Genomic DNA, 21,372 nt, shown 5'->3' on the forward strand with positions numbered 1-21,372 from the left:
GGAAAGAAAAAACTAATAGCATGAACAGTTCAAACACTCTAAGACACAATAGACTTAAAAGATGTAAAATTTTGTGGGGAGGAAAATGTGGAATTGCACTAAAAACTTGTGAAGCTGTGAATCCATACGCATTCCACTCCTCTGCAGATACTGGCCCGCGGCTACTATACGTCTGAAAGAGTGTGTCTGTGGGGAGATTTACGAATTAACTGCACTTCATTTCCAAAAACTGCTATTCATCATTGCATGATGTTTTCAACGAGGGCAGTCCAGCTAAAATGCTTCAGCTGAAGCCACTAAGTATTTGCTAACTTGATACTGATGTCAATTCCAGGGTGGCGAAATTAAGGATCGTGGTAGGCCAATTTCACAGGAATTTTGCAGAGAACACTTATTTTCTGACTTTTACAACTCCTTTCTGCTACTTGAATTTTACTACAGCTCACTCTTCCTCTTTGCTTATACTAAAAACATTGCATGCTAGTTTCTTCTCTACTGAAAGATGCTGATAATCTCTAGCACCGGACTAATCTTTCATACAGAACATAATCTGCATCACTGGTACTTTTATTTATATCTGACAGATTGAGCAAACAAGAGCACTTTTGTAGTTGCTCCCACTTTAGCCTTCTCTACACCATGACGAACAGATACTGTTAAGAGCACCGTGTTTCAATATAGGGTGCATTTATAGCTCCTGGTAGGCCTTGAGTGTTCCTGCACAGATGAGGATGTTTAGGAATGTCTTGTTTCAAAATAAATATTAGAAACTTGAGTAATAAATATATAATTATCATCTGGATAAAGATGCCTAAAATCCTACTGCCTCTGACTATAATTACAGTAATAAAAGTATTGCTGACTGATGAAGAAATGTACAATTTATGCTGCAGGGATTGCAAATCAACACTTTTTTATACTCAGTCAGTTAAAAATCCAGTCTGCATTGTAAAACTTCATTGGTATATAAAATAACTCACCTCTGGACTGCAGTGATTAATCCTTCTGGCTTTCTCTTCCTGTATTATCTTTTTACTATGATCTATATTATTGCCATGATAATAGACTCATCAATTCAAGACAATACTCAGTCTTTACTGGATAAAACATGTTTATGTAAAATGCATGCTCATTGTCCTAAATCACGTCTTCAAGATATCTTTCATATGTAGTAAAACATTGTCTCAGTAGATTAGAGCAAATATTTCCAAACATGCCTACAAAGCACAACCCTCAGAAACATCTTATCTTATTTTAATATCATATCTTTAATCTTATTTTGCTCACTATATCCCCGGAGTGAATATTAAAAACAAGACCTATTTTACAGTTGCCAAGTGGGGATACATCATCTGAACTGCAAATTTTAATTTAAATGCTTTAGATCTTCTAGAAAGATTAAAAACGTGAGTGGTATTTTCATCTATATTTATGAAGTACTTATTGATAGAGTTTCCAGATGCTGTCAGTAGGAGCAGAAGAGCCTTCCCTCATTCAGAGATGATGTGGTTATTGCAATGTTTTTCCTGTTCTCAGTGGAAAAGTTGTGGGCCGTGGTCTACATTTAATTGAGCCGGCTTATAATTAATTTTACATTAGACAACTTTTTGAGAAAATAGAGAGGAAATAAACTGTTCTCTGTATCAATTTTCAATTTTAAAATACAAAGGTTAACTCAAATGTCAGAAATCAAATAATTAAGGAGTTTCTGTGCAGACTATTTCAGGATATTTCTGCATAAAGCATTTTAATAGCATATGATTATTCACTTTTTGCCCCACAAGACCCATTGAGAACAGCACTAACAAGTGTGGCAAACTACCAAGACTGGTAAAATTATCATGGACTCCACCGTCTACTTCACCCATGCCATAAAAAGCCAAGTTCATTGCTGCTGCCCTGCTCCCAGTCTTTTTTATTTCTCTGTCCTGCAATGTTCCCTCCTGTCTTGCCTTTTTTCTCCCCCTCCCACTAAAATGTCTCTTTACCCCTTATTCTCTCTTCTTGACACCAGGTGCCCAAGTTGAGGGGGATTATGAACACATGAAAACCCCCTTTCAACTAAAAGGCCAAATGGGAGCAATGAGCTGCAGTGTGTTCCTTGGGAAAAAATGGGGAAAAAATGCCAGAGCCTATGTGGGGTCTGTTCAAAGTCTTTTTGGAAAGTACAGCCATAAAGAAAGCTGAAACACAGGAACAACAATCCATGATGAATACAGAGGAATGTCGGCAAATTTCAGGGTTGTAGCTTTCACTAGCATCAACTGTGTGTGTACAAGAGAGAGATGTTTATAGAGCTGAATCACTTGGCTAAATTTGGATTAATCATCAAATCATATAATATCCTGAGTTGGAAGGGACCCACAAGGTTCACCGAGTCCAACTCACAGGACAACCCCCAAATTACATCATGTGCCAGAAAGCATTGTCTCACAAGAAAAGAGTAAAAAATATTCTTAATATTATGTTGACTCTCCCTATCATTATCTTCCTCATCAAGGAAAAGTGGGAAAGAAGAATTTAAAATTAAATTTAATTCATTTACTGTAGCTTCCAATCCCACCTTAGCTCATTGCTCAGCCTGGGCAGAGTCTTCCCTAGCAGGAACTCTATCAAGGATCCCTGTGAATGGACAGAAGCTAAGACACTTTATAGTGGCTGCATAGAAGGAAGAGTTCATCAGATCCATAAGAAAGTATGCCTAATGCATATAAAACCAAGCTATTGCTCACTTTTTGCAAAGCACAGTGTTAGGACAGGCCACGAGTATTTGGTAAGTGAATGAGTCACATAGCTCAAAACACACTGCATTGAGTAAATCCACTTTATCTGCTAAGAAAACCATACAAATAAGAACATTCCTTTCTTAATTGGAGAACCACCTCTATGCATAGCCAAGAGAGTTTTTCTTAATGTTACCCAAAAAAAGCATCCTATTTTTAAGTGGAAAGCTTTCATTCAGTTTTACGCTCACCTTGTACTTACCTTGATTACCAAATCAAGTCAAATCCTACAGATAACGTGAATTTAGAGTAAACACAACTTGTAAGGATATCAATTTACGGTGCTTACTAAAGCTTGTAGAAATAACAATCATGCTGCTACCAATGATAAAATCATAGGAACAAAAAGAGCCATCGGACCAGTACCATTAGAGTGTACTAGCTAAGCCCAATACCAAAGTACACAATCATAGGACCACAGCATGGTTTGAGTGGGAGGCACCTCTAAAGGCCATCTAATCCAACCCCCCTGCAATGAGTCAGGACATCTTCAACTAGATCAGATTGCTCAGAGCCCTGTCCAACCTGACTGTGAATGATTCTGGGTTCTGGGCAACCTGGGCCAGTGTTTCACCACCCTGTGTAAAAACCTTTTTTTATTTAATCTAAAAAACACCCTTTCAGTTAAAAACCGTTAAAGTTACTAGGGCTTCTCTGCAATAACATCACTTTTGCCTGTACACTTGAATACCTGTGTTCTTTGGCTGAAAAACATCAGCAAGGAGACACCATTGCTACATTATCAGGATACAGACAGCTTTTTCTGCAAAGCACTTGCCCTAGGATAAAAATTAAACTTGTTGCTCTACTTCAGTATGGGAACAATGTCAAGAACCATGTGCAAACACTCCATTTCATATTAAACTGATGCTGCCTCAAATTATTTAGAGATGTTTTAGGGTGGACACTGAGTATGATTTCCATTTTGGCACAATTTGGTGCAAGCTTATGCTATAAATTAGCATTTCAAGGCCCTCTGACCAGTGTTCCCATCCCAAGTGAATCTGATCCTTCATATCCTTAATTATACTGGCAAATACTCTCTTAAACACAGCTGTACTGCTTCTAGCAAAATGGAATATTGATACAGAATCTTGGGGAAAAAAAAAAAACAAAACCAACCCTTGATGGTTTCAACAGTGCTTCACAGCTTTTAAGAAAAAACTCTTACTTTAGAATAAATTTCCCACTCTCTTTTTCTGTAAAGAAAAACCTATCTTAGCTCTGCCCTGTTGTAGCACTTTAGTTTGTGGTGATCTTTGATTTGAGGCAAGAGTGAACATTATTTTCAAAAGACAACATGAAGAAAGATCCTGACTTACAAAAAAAGAAGTATGTTACTATTATTTGGGCAGTTGCCTTTCAATAATAACCCTGAACATTTCTATATGTCTCTGTGTTCAAAAAGATGTTGCTCATGTCCCACTTAACCAAGAATATGTAGGTGGTAATTAGGCACAGAGCCAGTGAGTCTCTAAGGAGTTTCTCTTAAAGCTGTAATATCAATTAGTACAAAATATGCCCTTGCCGAATAGAAGGGGAGAATGGCCTAATTTATACCAGAAAAAATTGGAAGAGGAAAAATATACGGAGTTAATTACATAACAATGTTTGCCAAGCAGTGAAAAGCTGAAATAGATGGGTATAGAGCACAAATGCATGTTTCAGATGAGCTTTATCAAGTCGGCAAGATGGATAAAGTCACTAAAACCAATACAAAAGGAAGGCAAAGACAACGTTTGCTTAAAAGAATAATCTTGCATGTAGAATGAAGGAGCTGAATGATCATTTTTTCTGTCACTTAATTCCTATTTTTCTATGTATGAAGAAAAAGAAACACTATTAGCCAGTGGTTTTGTTCAGCACTGAACATTCAAACCCATCTCTTTTAGAAACATCAGTTTCAAGTGCTTACAGACGTGGCTACAAGGAGTTGCTGGCACATGAAACCACGCTGGCCCTTCCACTAGAAATGCAAACCCTGTTTACAACAAAAGCAGTAGTACAGCTGACAGAACTAACAACTTATCTTTGCTATTGCTGTGTCTGACACACAACCTGTCTATGAAAACTTTCAGCAGCTATTTTCTTACACCTCTAAATTTCATCCCCACTCTCACTCTACTATTTCAGCAAAGAGATTGAATTGTTTAGCATAGAAAGACGGGTTTTTCCAATTCATGCCTGAAAAGTGGGGTGGCAAGGTACCTTGTAGCAAAACTTTGATCAGTCAGTTAAGGAATCAAGGAAAATGAGGAAATCATCTGAGTTCACTAGGCCAGTTATTCCATAAGCCCTAGAAAGATCATAATTAACATTTGTTGGCTGATTCTAGGCAGGAAAATGCATTTTTCTCTATCATCAGGGGAAAAAAACTAAACAAATGGCAAAAAAGTCACCTAAGCTTTAGTAGAATGTTGAAAAGCTAAGAGGCTGCACCTACAGTTAGCTGTTACCTTGTCCAAAATTTCTATTTATTGCAAAATCTAAGTAAAATTTGAACATGCCAGTAAGAGTCACTAGTAAGCTAATCAGGAAAATCTTACATCAACTGGATGTAAATGCATGGTTAGCTCTTATTTAGTAACAGCTAACTGCTTAAAATTGGGTTTGGAGTAAACTTTAGTAAGTGGAATTTTGACATACAAACAAACATGCTTAATGGAACTTCAGAGTGCAGTAAATCACCCCAAAACATTTTGAAGCTTCAAAAACAAAGCAGACTCTTCTCCCCTCCAAAAGATTTAGAAACAGCACATGCAGAAAACATATAATTCCATAAAAAATTAGCTCTCCATGCTATTTCTTCTAGAGAAATCCTAGTTTAAATTATTTTCATAAGAAGAGTGTAGAGGGCACAGAAGCAGTACTGTCAGTTTCAGCATAACTTTTAAACAAGGATTTGTCATGACTTTATGGGAATGGGCTTGAATTTACTCTTGAGCTACACTATTGCAAGACACATCAGAGTAAATTACCTATAAAACCTGAGTCAATACCTAAGGCACTGACAAAATTCTGCTTTAAATTTAGCACACAACTAATACCGAGCAGAGATTGTTGTTCAGAAGTTGGTTTTCACCAGTAAACTCTAACCAATTAAGCAGTTAGGACATGATGCAGAAATGTCAGTTTTAAACCTGCTGAAGGTTTATTCTCGGTACAAGCAGGTATCAGTCACAGACTGCAGCTCTCTGAGCATATCTACTAGTTAAAGCACAGTTAGTCTCACTGAACCTTCAACTTTGCTCATTCAAAGTAGAGAGCTCTTAAACTGCACACCCATCACAGTATCAGAGTAATTATAACTGATCATCTACTCTTAGGCATACAATTGAAGCCATGGTTTCTGTCAGAACAAACCTGCCTGTCCAGAGATGAAGGGTGGGATCTGATCCACAGCCTTACATGGGTCTCCCATGATGACTGACCTAGAACCATGCTCTGTTTAGAGTTTCATTTACTTCCCACTCCCCTACAGGACCAAACACCCATATATGAATTTACTACATCATATATTGAACATTAATACTCTGCCTTACCTCCCTTTGTGTTCCTGAAAATGTCCATGTGATAAAATATTGGCTGATACAATAAGTTTCTCCTAAAGTTGCACATGCAGTACAGCATAACAAAATGGGCAAGCAGTTTGAAGACAAATATGACACAAATACATCACAAAATCCTTTCCTATCCTAAAGTATCTCCCTGTTTAGGCTCCAATCCCCTAAAAGGAGTCTAAGAATATTACTTTTCTTTCTTTCCTGATGGATAACACAATGCTTAAGGAATATTTTCAACAAAAAACATTTTATCGATAACAAACTCATCATCTCTGCTTGCATAATTTGAGAATACTCTGAATAAAAACTTTTCACTGGAAACCGTTTCCATACAAATTCTTGGGTAACTAGCCCTTTCACACCAACCAGTGTTGAACAGGTTCTGAAAAATCAAAATCAGCAATGTTAACTGCAGATCCTCAGTATTTCAGTCTCTTTGCAGAAATGTAATTATTTTTAGGCCATTTTCATATCAGTGTGTTAATTATTCATCAGGAAGAAAAATAAAAGTTACAGTCCTGACTAACACAAGCATCTGCAGCATTGTATGGATGATTTTAAAAATCCATGAAATAAATACAAATTCTAAAACATGAATACCTTTGCTTCAGTTTTAATATGGAATGTCAGACTTCTCCTCAGTTACTTTTAAGAAGCAGAATTCAGGATGTTTTATCTCTAGTCTGGGTAACTGCATCATATTTCACCCAGTTTTCCCATGGTAAATATAACAAGGACTTAAATCTCCAAAAGTTATGTTGCTATATACATATACATCTCGCAGAGGAGGGAAAATGTTCTAATTGAAATTTATTATCTACAAAATGAGGAAAAGCTGCACATGAACAGGAGTCTGCACAAGAAATGGAGCTTCACCCTGAGCCTTTCAAGTCCTTGAAAGAAGAAATTTAACTTTTACAGAAGGAACTAACACCCCCTCCACTTCCAAAAGCAGAGTCAAAAGAGAGAGGAAGTTCACTCATTACTTCAGAGGAAGAGGCACATGCTGTCCCTTTTGATACCACCAACCATTTTGGTTTATGAACTCCATGACCTCATAAACATAGTTATACCATAATTCCATGGAAGAATCTTTGTGCCTTGAACATGGCAAGCATAGAGCACATTCTGAGGACAAAAATAAAAAGCTGAACTATGGAAATGATATCTGACCTATTTGAAGGAAAGTTCTGAAGGCATTTTACCTCATTTTGCATAATGAAAGACCTCACAGGACAGAGAGAGGCATCTAAAATTGCACAGTTCTGGGAACAAGTGACCACAAAAGTTGGTGTGCAGTCAGGCTTACACAGCATACTTCATTATACTGCTGTTGTTTAAGTAGAAATCACACATCATCCTCATCTTTCGTATCATTTGCTAAAAATTTCCTACAAAATTCAACACCTGGTCTGCTAAATTTAAGCACAGAACACTGGAATTAAATACACAAGTGAAAGACACTTGAGCTCATAGCTGCATAAAAATGGAAAGACTGAGTCCAGGAAAAAGTTGAAGGCAGAGGCTCTGCCAAAAATGTGCATTCATGCTGCTGCCAGTACCACACAGGTTGAATAAAATTCAAATGTAAACAATCTCAGTTTTTAAAATATTCTGCTTGGTAAAAACTTCAAAGATCAAAACAGTTATAAATCAAGCAGATTTATGTAAGTACATTGCGAAGTAATGGGCCCTGATGCTCAGTAGAAGCTATGACCTCTGACCTCGTGAGAAAGTACACTGTAAGGCTTGGAATATGGTTAAAATATTAGTTAGGAGGATGAATAAAAATTGGCTTAGGAAAGCAACTCCTCAAAGAATGTCTTAAAATCAAATTTAATGAGTTCAGACTGAAAATGCTGGAAAATCTATAATGGTGACATTTTCCACTTTTATTCAATCCAAGTATTCGACTGGAAAATAACTTCCAGGAAATACTTCACAACAAAATTCAGATGAAAATCACTACCCAGTGGAGTTTTTCTATGATCTTTCTCTGACGTGTGTTAAGCCTCAATCCATGCATTTCCATGTTTTAAGAGAAACAGTTTAATCTAACTTCAAACACTCTGCATCTTGAGATATGAACATATTTTCATATTCAGATGTTTCAAAATATATTTAGATGAAAGTCAGCTGAAATGTTTAGAAACTCAACATTAGTGAGATGAAGATGCCATGAGATTTGCTCCTGTTATCTTTGAATGCTAAAAAATAAATAGCCCTCAGCAACCACAAGCCAGCAGCAGAATGCACTGTGATTGTTCTGGTCTTGTCATTAATGAAGAGAAGCAACACATTCCTAGTGGTGTGCATCATCTCTAGTTTAAAAATGGCCTTAGTAGACACAACAGTGTGGTAATAATTTCCAATTTAAAACAAAAAAATTCTGAAAAGATATAGTGAACTACAGAACAGAAAGCCATAACTCTGTGCCAGACAATTTAACAAATTATAATTTAAGAATTAAATAAATACTTAAGATTAATTGCAGAGAGCAAGTTAAGACAATGATAAAGTCAACATGTATTTGTTTTTAAGCTTGAATGTGCATTCTTACTGTATTTTTTCAAAGGAATGGGGGACAGTTGATTGAATTTACTGGGATTTCCAAGACATCCAACAAAATTCCTCCCCAAAGGTTTTTAAGAAAACTAAGGTTCCAGGACATAAGACAGAAGACCAGCCAGGAATAAAGCCTTGCTCAAAAGACAAAGTAGAGTGGGTGGGAGTAAATGCTTAGTCCTCAGAACAGAATCCACATAGTTCAGGTGGGATTTGTTATAGTATCTATGTTGTTCAACATATTCATAAACAAATTGGAAAAAATAGTAAGTAATAATATGAGTTTGCTTATGATATGAAGCTCATTAGGGCAGTGGCTGACTGGCTTTGAATGGAGGAAGATCATTATAAAATGAGTAACTAGACAATAAAATTATAAATGAAGTTGAATGTAAGTGAATGTAAACCAATTCACCTGTACTTCAAATTTTAAATGATGAGAACTCAGCAGACCAGAAGCAAGCCCCTGTGCTTAGAACACCACTTAACCACCTCTTTGTTTTTCAGTCTATATAGTTGTTCATTAGGGGACACAGTGGACGCTAAAAGTTTACACAGATCTCAGAAGACAAGAGCAAGGAACAGAAACCCAAGAGGGCTAATACTTCCACAGACAACCTCTCTGGCTCAGGAAATACTTAAGTTAGCAATTACTGAGCGTAAGGAGAAAATTTAGGCGTGCTATATATAGCTTGCCCTGATCTGTTCTCTCCTAGGCATTTCCTTACAGCTACTGTTGGACACAAGACAATGACATAGATAAACTGTTCTGGTCCTTTATGGCCACCTTTGATGGCGACATACTGCAGCATAATAAATCCCACGGCAGAGAAACCCACACCTGGGATGTATCAGGACAGATACTTCCAGAGGAGATGGGTGACAAATCTGAAAGAGGTTCAAGTGCACAAAGGAGCTACTAGGATATACAGGGTGTCACTGGGATCTGATGGCAGTGCACAGGCTGGAGAATAAGGGGCATTTTTCATTCTTGACATTATAGAGCCTTTGCCATGAAGTGTAGTATCACATATTATTTTTATATACTTAAGCACCGGGTATGATCCATAATGGATGACTTTCACTGAACAATCAGACATAAGCAACAAATAAGATCTGGGGCTTAGTATCTCAAATACTAAAACCCCAACCACAGCTCTTCCAGCCCTTCTAAAGAAATCCCCCAAAGTTAGCCTAAGGCTGCATTACTTGACTTCTGCTAGTATATAGCAGGTGAGGATAAAAGAGGAAATTAATACTCCCAATATAGAGTTGATAGTCAGTGCCTCTGCTGCACAAATTTTAAGAATTACCACACCACAAGGACTGCAGCAAAAGCCATAGAATGGTTACAGTCACTACAATGTACAGCTCGAAGGGATTTTCCTTTTCTGTTTAAATGGCTGAAGAACTTCCTAAGTTTTCCTGGTCCAACACAGTGATGAAAATTTGCTACAAACTTTGCATATTTTCACTATAAAACCAAACTTTGCATTGAAACTGGAAAAAGTTATCTGAAAAATTTCAGCCATGTTTTTAATTGAAAAAGTGCATTGAAAATACAAAAGCTCATTAGAAAACTAACACAACAGCAAGCTGTTAACATTTTCAAAATGCCTCTTAAGCAAACAGAACAACTTTAGTAATCTTCTTTGTTATTACTGTTTTATGTAATCAGATCTAAGCCAGAAAAGTCAGATGTATTCTGCACTATAGGTATTTTAGTTACCTGCTAAACGATGCCTCTGGGGGACAGCATGGAAGCCAAGTGAGAAGACTAATTTTTGATGCCCAGCTTAGACAGTAAAAGGAGCACAAACATTGCTTTAAGTGGAGAATTGCAGCACTAAAAACTAAAAAGTGCAACTATCCTTAAACAGATGCAGGGAACTTCAGAGGTTTCTGTCAGGCAAGCTAGCAATGGAAAAATAAGTTAAAAGCCATTTGTTTGCAAACAAAATTTTGTGTCAAAATCCTTTCATCTTAAATGTTTATGTTTCCATTAAGAGATAGCAGGTCAACATCAAAGCTTTAATAAGAAATAAAAATCAGAATAACTCATACTATCAGATTTGAAGATAAAACTCAGATTTGATCCTCATAGTATTTGTTTTTGCAAATGGTTCCAATTCAATGTTTATTTCCTATGAAAATAAAGCATCCAGAATAATTAATACCAACATACTTTTCTAAGTTGCCATATTGTATATCACATATTTTCCTTTCCACTAGAAAGTTTGGTATTTCACCTTAAATCCACTTGCTCCCCAAAATTCCAGTCCATACTATGAAGCTATTTTAGAGTAATATGTTTTATACAATTAAAATATCCACAAAAGAAACAACTAGCAACCTTTATTGACTAACATTGTCAGAATGGCTGAACTGAGGTATAAAAGGAAGGATATTTAAAGGCCATTTTATGAAGTTACGACTTTTAAGACATGTCTACATGCCTTAATCATTTTGGCTGACAAGTTGATGGAAGAACTCTGGTTTCTCCAATTATAAGTTCAATAGCTGAAACAAGTCTAAAAAGGTCATGTGTAAAAGGCATAAAATATTAACCTCATTGTTTTCTGTGCAGCTCGTTAAACTCCTAGAACTTGCAATAGCAGAGACAAATTGAGCAACTTTCTGACCTTTCTCTGATAAAAACCTACACAGTTATTTAATGAAAGCCCAAAAGGTTACCAATTATTCTTCTTAAAAGCCCATCTTCCTCAGACCAGGAATTTGGCACTGCACTGAGAAATTAGTTTGTGGAAATACTTCATTTGACTGCTTTTAGAAGAGTGGCAAATCTGTAGAAAATCCTCTGGTATTTTACCTGTTTTGGCTAGAAGAGGCAGAAGACTTGAGGGGAAATGAGAACAGAGAAAGGTGGCAAGAGAAAATGAGCGAGAAAATAAAAAGAGCATGTATGCATGCATTCCAGGTAGACACACTAAAACTCTGAAATAGAAGAACAGCAATCCCAATTTGTTGATCAATATTACCCAGTATCAAGCTTCAGGATATCTACTAAAATGAGCAGCAGCACAGCCAAGCAGCCGTGCTTCCCACAATGTGATGCACAAGAGCGTTGCAAGCAAAAGTGAGGCTGCAAAGTTCTGTGTTTATGACCCTTCCTGACTCAAAGCTCAAAGCTTAAGAAACATTTTGGTAATATTTGAACGAATACATTTCTTAATTGACTACTGTGCCAGAGACATGCTCTTTTTTAATTTCTTGACATCCTCTGAATGGTACAAAACAGACACGAAAGGCTAGTTTGATCAACTAGATTTCAGTTCAAAATACAAAGCCACCAGGCTTGTTTATCATTTCTGTATATATTACATAGCTTAAAAAAACCATTCACACACCAATGTATTTCTTTGGAAGTACTCAGATTTCTGTCTTTCAAACACTAAATTTAAAACTGATTTCCTGTAGTTAAGTAATATAAATGTTTAATTGACAGAAATCTTAGGAGGACTTTCAAACAGATTTCTTACTAATATGTAAAAGTTATAGAAATATCTTATGCTAACAGGCAGTTGTTACAAACAGTGTGACTAAATCTGTGTTTTAAAACTGTACTATTTGCAGTTCCTGTAGTTATTCGTAGTTTTATTTTACAAATCCATGTTTGTAAATCTTTTTCATCATGTCAGTTCTACTTATTGCAAAATATGCATTCATGGCTGATTGCAGATAGTACTAATAATTAAGGATAAAAATGTGTCCAGCCTCCATAAATACCAGTCTCTGGTTTTTCTGGTGAATGACTGGCTATGAGTTTGTATTAAGAAACCCACAGATTCTGATTTCTATGAGGCTATCCATATAGAAAGTTTCAAACAGATTTGGTTTCCCTCTTTGTCCCAAACTCAGTGGAAACCAGATCACTCTGGCTCATCACACAATTTGCACCATTTTCCTTGATGAAAGAGTGAATAGTCCATAGGATCATGATATTTAAAAGTTCAACTTCTGCCTCTTGAAAATACTAAACAGTAATTACTTGACCTTAAGGATTTCTACAAATAAATGTACGTTTCCAGATTCATGACAATCTATTATGTCACTGCAGCTGAAATAAAAATATGTTATCTTGAGAAAGGTGAGATTTCCAGGCAGCATCCCAATCATTTTAATCAGATTGCAACAATTTGACCAATTCTATGCTGATTATTAAGTGAATTAAGAAGCATGCAGGGGTCATGTAGGGCAGAACCTTTTCATTTTTAATGAGTTTCCAAAGTTTTATTTTGTGATTTTACTTCATTTGGCCCCTAGGCTCATTATCTCACAACTGGTTGCCAAACCACCGTCTACTTTGTGGATTACCCCATTGAGGGGTGTGTTCCCTCTTTTGAGAAACACTGCCTTCATGTTTACCCATAATACTATTTTAAGGGATCTTTGATGAAATAGAAATCATAAATGTTTACCTTTGGGGTTTACCAAGTCAGACATAAAACACTTCTAGCACACTAAGTATTTCTTGAGTGATCAACCACACTGCAGATGGGCCTCTTGTCTTCAAAAACTCTTTAAGGCTACAATAAGTGTCCAGTATGTTTGCATAAGAAATCACCCACAGTTCAGGTTCCTTTTAGTTTCAAACAGCTTCATAACAATTATTCTATTGCATCATTTGTCTCTTTTTAGTGTACATACTGTGATTTTTCTGGCTGTCAGTGAATAGTTCCTTTATCTTAACCAAATAGAAGTTTCAGAGGCTAAAGTACTTGGGCTCACCTTAGCCTTGGCAAGCCTTCGCACATATTTGCTGCTCTGACACAACATTCTGTCACTGCTTCTCTGAAGTATTTTAAATTAATACAGTTCTATAACCAAGATATACTAGTGTTACTTTCTTATTTTAAAGCTTTCTGTGGCTTCCTGTGTTCATCTAAATGTGCTTTATTTTGGATGATTACTGTTCCTTTTTACTCCCTGTGAAGAGTAAGGAAGTTATTACTGAAACCTACAGACCAAGATTTTATTCCTGTAACCTTTACAAGCTGTTGAATTTGAACTCCCATGCTAGGAAATGCTGCTTATATTCTCTTTTCATGTGTGCTGATTATTTTTTGCAATTCAGTCATAAGAATTTTTTTTTTTTTTAAAGGGAGAAGAGCAGTAAATAGAGAAAATGGGGTTTTTTTTAAATATTACTGTCATATCCAAGCATAAGGCCATTCACTACCTAGAATATGTTTAAAGATAATAACGTGTGTGTGTGAGATCAAGGCCCAATTTCAGTATTACTCCATTGCTCAGAATATAGAACAACATGCAGCTGAGGTGTCCTCTCAAATCTTGTGGCTCCAATGATATAAATCAGTACTTTTAATATATTTCCAGCCCTGCATGGATGCAATGATTTGACATTACCTTTCATATTCTTTGGGTTTTTAGGAGTTCTTAAGACTCCTTTTAAGTAAAACATTGTTTATTTAAGAATAATTTGGCTTCTTTTTATAGGTTTTCCTCCTAATATCCTGAATTTGCTTTTTCCACTACATCCCACTAGACTATTATTAAAATAAAGAGTCTTATTTTAATATATAATAATACCATGCCAGTCATTGCTATTTTCAAGGGGAACTTCTCACTAAATTAAAGAGTTGGAATTTTACTATCCTTTTCATCAACATATGCCAGTAGTATCTTCAATTAAAAAATGGACCTTTCTCCCTATTTTTAATTCACCTTGCTTATCAGCTATTTCCTTCAAATTATCTGAAAAATCCTCAAAAACTAATTCCATAAGTTCAGACTCTGCATACTGAATACTCTTTTCCCCTTTGTACTTTGAACACATAAACCATTTCTAATATTGCAGAACTGTTTTAGAAAAGAAAAAAAAATTATTTCATAAGTGAGATTTAAATTAACAGTACTTTCAGGATGCAAACAGGAGGTTTTATGAAGTGGATCCAATCTATACATCAGTATCGGTAATGTGGTATTCTATGCGTGATGTTTATAAGAGAAATAACTATTTGTGTACCAGCTGTGAACATGCACTTGTTTTGAGCAAATGAAAGGTAAAAACAGGTCACATATACAGCACATTAAAGCCTTTTCCTTTAATTCTCCTGATTAGCTTCTTGGTGGATCGGATAGTCATAAAAATACTTGATATCTTTTTCTAAATACTAAACAAACACTGCATGTAAGAAATTAAAATAAAGATTCATACTTCTTCCTTAGGGCTTCACAGCTCCTCCAATACCATCAAAACTGAACTCCTTGGTTCCAAAAGCATTTAATTTCCACTTCCAGAATATATAAAAAAAAAAAAAGTTATATTTTCAAAAAATATTTATTTCAACAAATTTGCATTTCTAATGGAAAATCTGAAAGACTACCCCCATATTCTTTTATATCAACATATCCTCACACACAATATATAACCCTTCTAAACGTAATATAATTTCATCTGAATTGTATCATGGCCATGTGTCTCAATAAATTCCCTTTTTTTTTTTAATTCCTAAATGTGCATCCATCAACCGTGTATGTTTGATAGTGATGATATAAACCTGTCAGCTAGAGGAAAGCTCCATGAAGTAACCTGTCATCACTCTTTTCCTGAAATAAACTATAGCTTTCTGGGACTTCTAGAAAGCATAGTGACAGAAGTTATTGCAACAATAGGCTATCCTGCACTAGTACAGGTGCTTTTTGTGTTTCTACTTCTGGACTCCCCATCATGCCTATATGAAATTCCATCCTCAAGCATGGCAGTCACCTACAGGTTCATCTATTAATGGCTTGTACTAGAAGTAAAATACCTTGGTGACTCTCAAATCATGCTTTGGACTTAAGATTAAACAAAAAGAGACTGTTTTAAAGATGTCTTTGCGTGTAACAAATTGCTTTTGTTCACAGTCTCTCAGACCCACCCAGACCAACAATAAATTTTGGGTTATGTAATTTCTGGATTCGTACGTCGAGGCTTTCCATAGGTCTTCACCTAGAAACAATTACGTTCTATATAGATCTGCAGCCAAAAGTAAACTTGATACATATAATCACATATATACAAACGATCTGTAGAACCTATTCTTTTGTTATCTATCAAATACTGACAAGCAGGAACTCAAGACTATATCCTTGTCTTTGTGAGCAGCAACACGTTTTAAATCCATTTTAAAACAAGACAGCAAGAAATAGTTTACTTTGCAAAGTGTTTTACTCTGTTTAAGACTTTTTCCATGCTAATAAGTGATAACTCTCTATGACATATTGATTCTAGCTTTTTATTTTCAAAAAATGGAGGCAGCAGTCTGGTGCAATTCTCTTATCATCACAGACCAAGAATTCCCACTCAGATCTCATACTGCTCTTATACATGCCTGTTAATATTAAAATGTCTTGGTGCCATGCCCATCAAAATCCACTAAAGATTGTAAAAGATTTTGTTTTCTTCCAGTTAGCTTTACTAACATATCCACATATATCTATTTGATTCACTTGCATATAAAATCATATAAACACAATGAAGTCTAAAAGGCAAAAACTGCAGTTAAACTAAAGCAATATTTGAAGAGTTACTTTTTACCATGATAAGGTGACAGAGCTATGTTTCAATAGTTATTCAAATTATTTTTACCAAAGGAGGTCAGAATTCACCCTGAACAAAAATGGTGTTTGATAGCACCAGAAAGAAAACTGAACAGTTGTATGCCCTTCACTGTTTTACAAACAAGTGACAAACTAATGCCATATAATAGCAATATTCATATTGTGTTGGCATTAAAAGTCTATAAAAGCATAAACTGATAGGTATTGATACTCCCAGCTCTTAATAAAGCAATAGAATTTGATGGGAAAAATCAAGTGCTTGGTATACCGGAAAAAGATATAAAACTAAAGCCACATTTAATCAATTATATATAAACCCAAACACATAATTCAACCTAAAAAAACCCCAGTTAAGATTGCATTTATTTTTCTTTATTAAAATTTCCATTGAATACCTAACTTCCTTCTTCCTTCACTGTTGACTGAGTTAAGAAGCTGCAAAACTATATCTGCACTGGAGGCAAGGCAGACCACTCTTCTGGTTGACAGAACATGTTTCCCAGGCAAAATGGTTTATTTTTAAATAGCTTTTGTGAGTACAAAGGATGTTGGAGTACTAAATCTTTTTGCCTCCAGCTGAGGCAATTTGCTGCTATTACAGACACTGTTTCAACACCTATATGCTATGCCCTTCCTGTCACCTGAGTACCAAACTCTGTTTTGATGAGGGACATAAAATACTGCAGAACCACTGACTGAATGTACTTTCACTATTTTTCTCTTTTTTTAATGCTGAAAAAAGCAAGTTCCCAAGCAGAAAAGCAAAAAGGGTCCTGATGTTTTAATGCATTTCTAAAAAATGTTTACCATTTATTCCTCTCTAATCAAAAAGCTTACATTTTTGTCTATAACTACAGGCTTGTCTGAATTTTGAACAAGAACAGGCAAGAATCTTCGCAAAAAAATCCTTTTCATGTCATATATATTTCCCTTTGATTTTGTTTTAAATGAAGATTCTATCATTAATCATATAAATTGCAAAAGAAGATAATTTGCACACAGAAAGATAATTACATACCTTACATTGGATAAGAAGACCATAAACCAAAATGTTTTTCTTTTTAGTTTCTCTTGCAAATTTCTTGATCATAGTTAGGTCTTCCATCCCAACGCTGAAAGAATTATTTTCTGAAATATCCAAGTGCACCTGCAAAAGAACAAATGAGGAAAAAACAAAATCCACTTTTTCCACAGTGTAGCATTTTAGACTGATGGTTTTTAGTATCTCATTTTTATGTGTTAAGCACACACAAAAATACAGACTAACTGTAGTGGTTTAAGACTTTTCTTAGATAGCTTCTATTACTATTGAATTCCACTACTTACTTATACATATAGTGATATGAAAACCATTTCTTTTCGAAGCACAAAGAAACCAATATGCCAGAACATGTCATCCATCTTAAAAATATTCAATTAAATTAGAAAACAAACAACATTCTTTTATAAGCTCTAGACTAACTTTCACAAGGTTTTTTTGTTTTGTTTTGTTTGGGTTTTTTTACTACCAGAGGACTGTAGAATACATGTGTCTTTCTTAAGGCTGCATCTTGAAGGTTTTCAAGACAGAACTGAATTCTTTGAAGTTTAATTGGAAATTTACTATCCTTTCAGTATAGCATATTAGTTGCCTAAATGGGATTAATTTCAAGGTAACACTTGAAGTTTAAAAAGAAGAAACTACCTCAAAAGGTAGGGATATGACTGTCCTGAGCTCTTGGGCAGGGAAAGGCAGGTCTCATTTCCATCAGGGATGCTGCAGAAACATGGCAGGTCTTACAGGACCTGAACTGAGTTCAAGAAGCATTTGGACAACACTCTCAGGCACAGGGCGTGATTCTTGAGGTGTCCTGTGGAGGGCCAGGAGTGGGACTTGATGATTCTGATGGGTCCCTTCCAACCTGGCACTTTCTATGATTCTATGAATTCTCTCCTGGGTATCTTGTGCAGGGCCAAGAGTTGGACTCAATGATCCTTGTGGGTCCCTTCCAACTCAGAATATTCTGTGATTCTGTAACTGGTATTTCCAGGGACACATCAGCTAGAGCTCAACCCTTTCCCAAGGCTTACATGTTCCACATTTTAATCAATTTATCTTACAAAGCTTCTATTATCTGTAGAAATCAAAGTTAAGGATGATGATTTTTACATATTAAGTTTCAGTATCTATTAATAGTAGAAGTACCTTTACCCCTAGAAGAGAGAAAAAACATTCACCTGGCTGAATGATTCCATCACATAAAACTTACCTGTGACCACTACACAGAGGTAGGGATATAGAGATCTCCCCAGAGACCAGTGCTTAGGAAAATTATTTCAAGCCCTCTTTGTACTTTATGTTCCATTTATACTGACAGAAAATAGGTCCTCATGCATTTTCCCTTGCAACACTTTTTAAAAAAGCTGTTTATTGTCTAAATGCATACTCACCAGAAGCAAAGCTATTGTTTTCTACTACACCAGCAGAGATTAATTTTCACACATACTCATTATTTTGTTATTTTCTACCCAAAACAAGGCTAAGGACTACTCATTTACAGCTATTTACAAGAAATTACAAAACTTATTAATTTGAAAGAACTTAACCTAACTCCTCCTTACCATTAACCTCTTTGACAGCTTTAAAAACAGATTTTTCTCAAACTTACTTTGGTACTAAAATGCAAATAATTGTAACAATGGAGCTGAAGTACTAGCATTCCTTTCTTTCTAACCCTAAGCAAAGCAACAACATAAAAATCAAATCCATTCATACCATCTACAAACATGAAAATGTATTGCTCAAAAAAGTAACGTCAGAATCAGAACACAATTTGTCTGGTTATAGCATAACTGGAGAGGATACTGGCTTGATGCAAACAAATAACTGAAGTTTACCTCTGTGCTTCCTATTTCTTCTGTAACATTAATCTTCCCCTTTGTCCAGATACAGTAGTCCAATTGGTGCTTCAGCTTACAGATGCCACAAAACAATCCAGTCAGGAACCAGGATAATGGACAGACTTTGAATCTGTGGCAACTGACAGGTGAGATTCTGGACAGAAGTCATCATGCCCACTGCAAACTCATCCTTTTATTGCAACAATGCTCCCTGGGCTGCTTAAACAGAGCATCTGGCACAATAATAACACCTGTCATTTTTATAACTAAAGAAGATGACTATTGGAAGGAAAAAACCCTTTTTTTTCTTAATTATCAGATTATTATGAAAAAGTTATTTTTGTGGTGAAATCAAAGAATAGACAAGAACTTTCCAATTACCCAAATCCAATCACATTAGACTGTTCCTAGTTATGAGTTTAGAATGGAAGCAGTTAGTTGCTCTCCCATTTATCCTTTCAATTCATCACTACCAGAAAGAGTTTTACTTTTGAGAGTAGAAAAACACGTCTCCCTTGCAGCTGGTACCTAAGACCTATGCATTTAAATGTCATCATACTGCTTAAAATTCTGATTCACATTTGTCCAAGAAATATTAATATGTTCTTCTACATTGAAAGAAAGTGTATTATAGCACTGTTCATGAACAATTCATTCAGGTAATATGTTAAAAAAACATATAGGAAAGAATAAAGTTGAGGAAAATCCCACTCATGAGCCTTAGTGAAGAGGACACCCAACACTGAATTTAATTAAAGACTGCTGAAGGAAATTTCTGTCCCCGATACCATCTGTAATGAGTTTTAGAGATCAGAAGTCTAAAGGGCTTCAATACTTCCCAGTGATTAATATGGGACAATGATTTGTTAAGCTAATTCTTTAGTCACTGAAAACATACCTTCCAGATCTGCTTTTTTTCCACTCTGGTATTTCTAACACATAGTGTGGTACTTCCATCAAATGAAAGTGTAGCACCAGATGCCCAAGTGCAATTAGGCAATATACTTTTAACAAATATATTTCTATCAGTTTTTCAAATATTAGCAACTGTTTCCACCTAGTTATGAGACTTTTTTCCACTGTCTAGTTCTGGGAAATGTCAAGTAGTTGTCAGAAACAACTGATGGATCTGGAATATAGTAAAGGGATTAAATGTATCATTTTCTCCTAAGGCTATTTTAAAAGATGTCCATCTAAATAATTTGTGCATGCCGCAGGCTGTTCAAGCAAGTACAGTTTCATTAAAAATGGTTGTGGGTTCTACAAAGACTTCAAGGTCTAGTATCTCAGGGGCAAAACTCAAGTTTCATGGGGAGATTGTGTAAGAATTTTTTACATTCATACCTATTTCTTAGGAGATATTAAGACCAGAATATTTACAGCTACAACTATTAAACCAAAGTTTTCACATTCCTAGCATCACATTTTAAAAAGTATTTAATTTGAAGTCCAGACTAGAAAGTGCTACCAACTGGGCACAAAATAAGCGTGCTTTTGACACCTTAGCATTAGCTAGTTGATTAACAATTTCAACTTTATCTTCACACCCTCAAGATTCAACACAGACAGAAATAGTTTTTTATATTCTTGATAAAGGACTAATGAAAAAATTTTCAGTCCAGAAAAGAGCATTTTGCACATCCAGTGGCCTTGTAAATGACCAACAGAATTGGAGACATATAATTGCTCTGATTATGAAAGGCAGAAATAATTTATCTTTGACAATTCAGTAAAATTAAAGTTTTACCCTGAAGTTCCTCAGAAACAGGGTCAAGGAAAAAAGGTGGTCTAGAAAAAAAGTGCTAAATATTGATGTTCATAGAATCACAGTAACTCACTCCAAGAGAACAGCATACAATAGGTAAGGATATAGCAGGTTGATAGGTTTGGCTCTACAGAAGGATCAGGACAGGCTGGATACATGGGTTGAGGCTAAGGGTATAAGGTTCAAGAGGGCAAAGTGCCAGGTCCCACATTTGGGTCACAACAACCGC

The 21,372-nt window shown here is 35.7% G+C and overlaps 1 protein-coding gene across 2 annotated transcripts in view; it reads right to left on the reverse strand.

Annotated features, from left to right (window-relative positions):
- CRPPA (CDP-L-ribitol pyrophosphorylase A) overlaps window positions 1-21,372 on the reverse strand; it is a 111,176-nt gene that overhangs the window by 30,087 nt on the left and 59,717 nt on the right. The window contains exon 9 of one of the 2 annotated variants that reach the window (XM_082278297.1): window positions 17,517-17,645. In XM_082278297.1, the coding sequence (XP_082134423.1) occupies window positions 17,517-17,645 (129 nt within the window). The remainder of the gene's footprint in view (window positions 1-17,516; window positions 17,646-21,372) is intronic. The other variant, XM_082278298.1, reaches the window with a different exon arrangement.

This window comes from Coloeus monedula (assembly GCF_965178545.1).
Source record: "Coloeus monedula genome assembly, chromosome: 1".
NCBI lineage: Eukaryota > Metazoa > Chordata > Aves > Passeriformes > Corvidae > Coloeus > Coloeus monedula.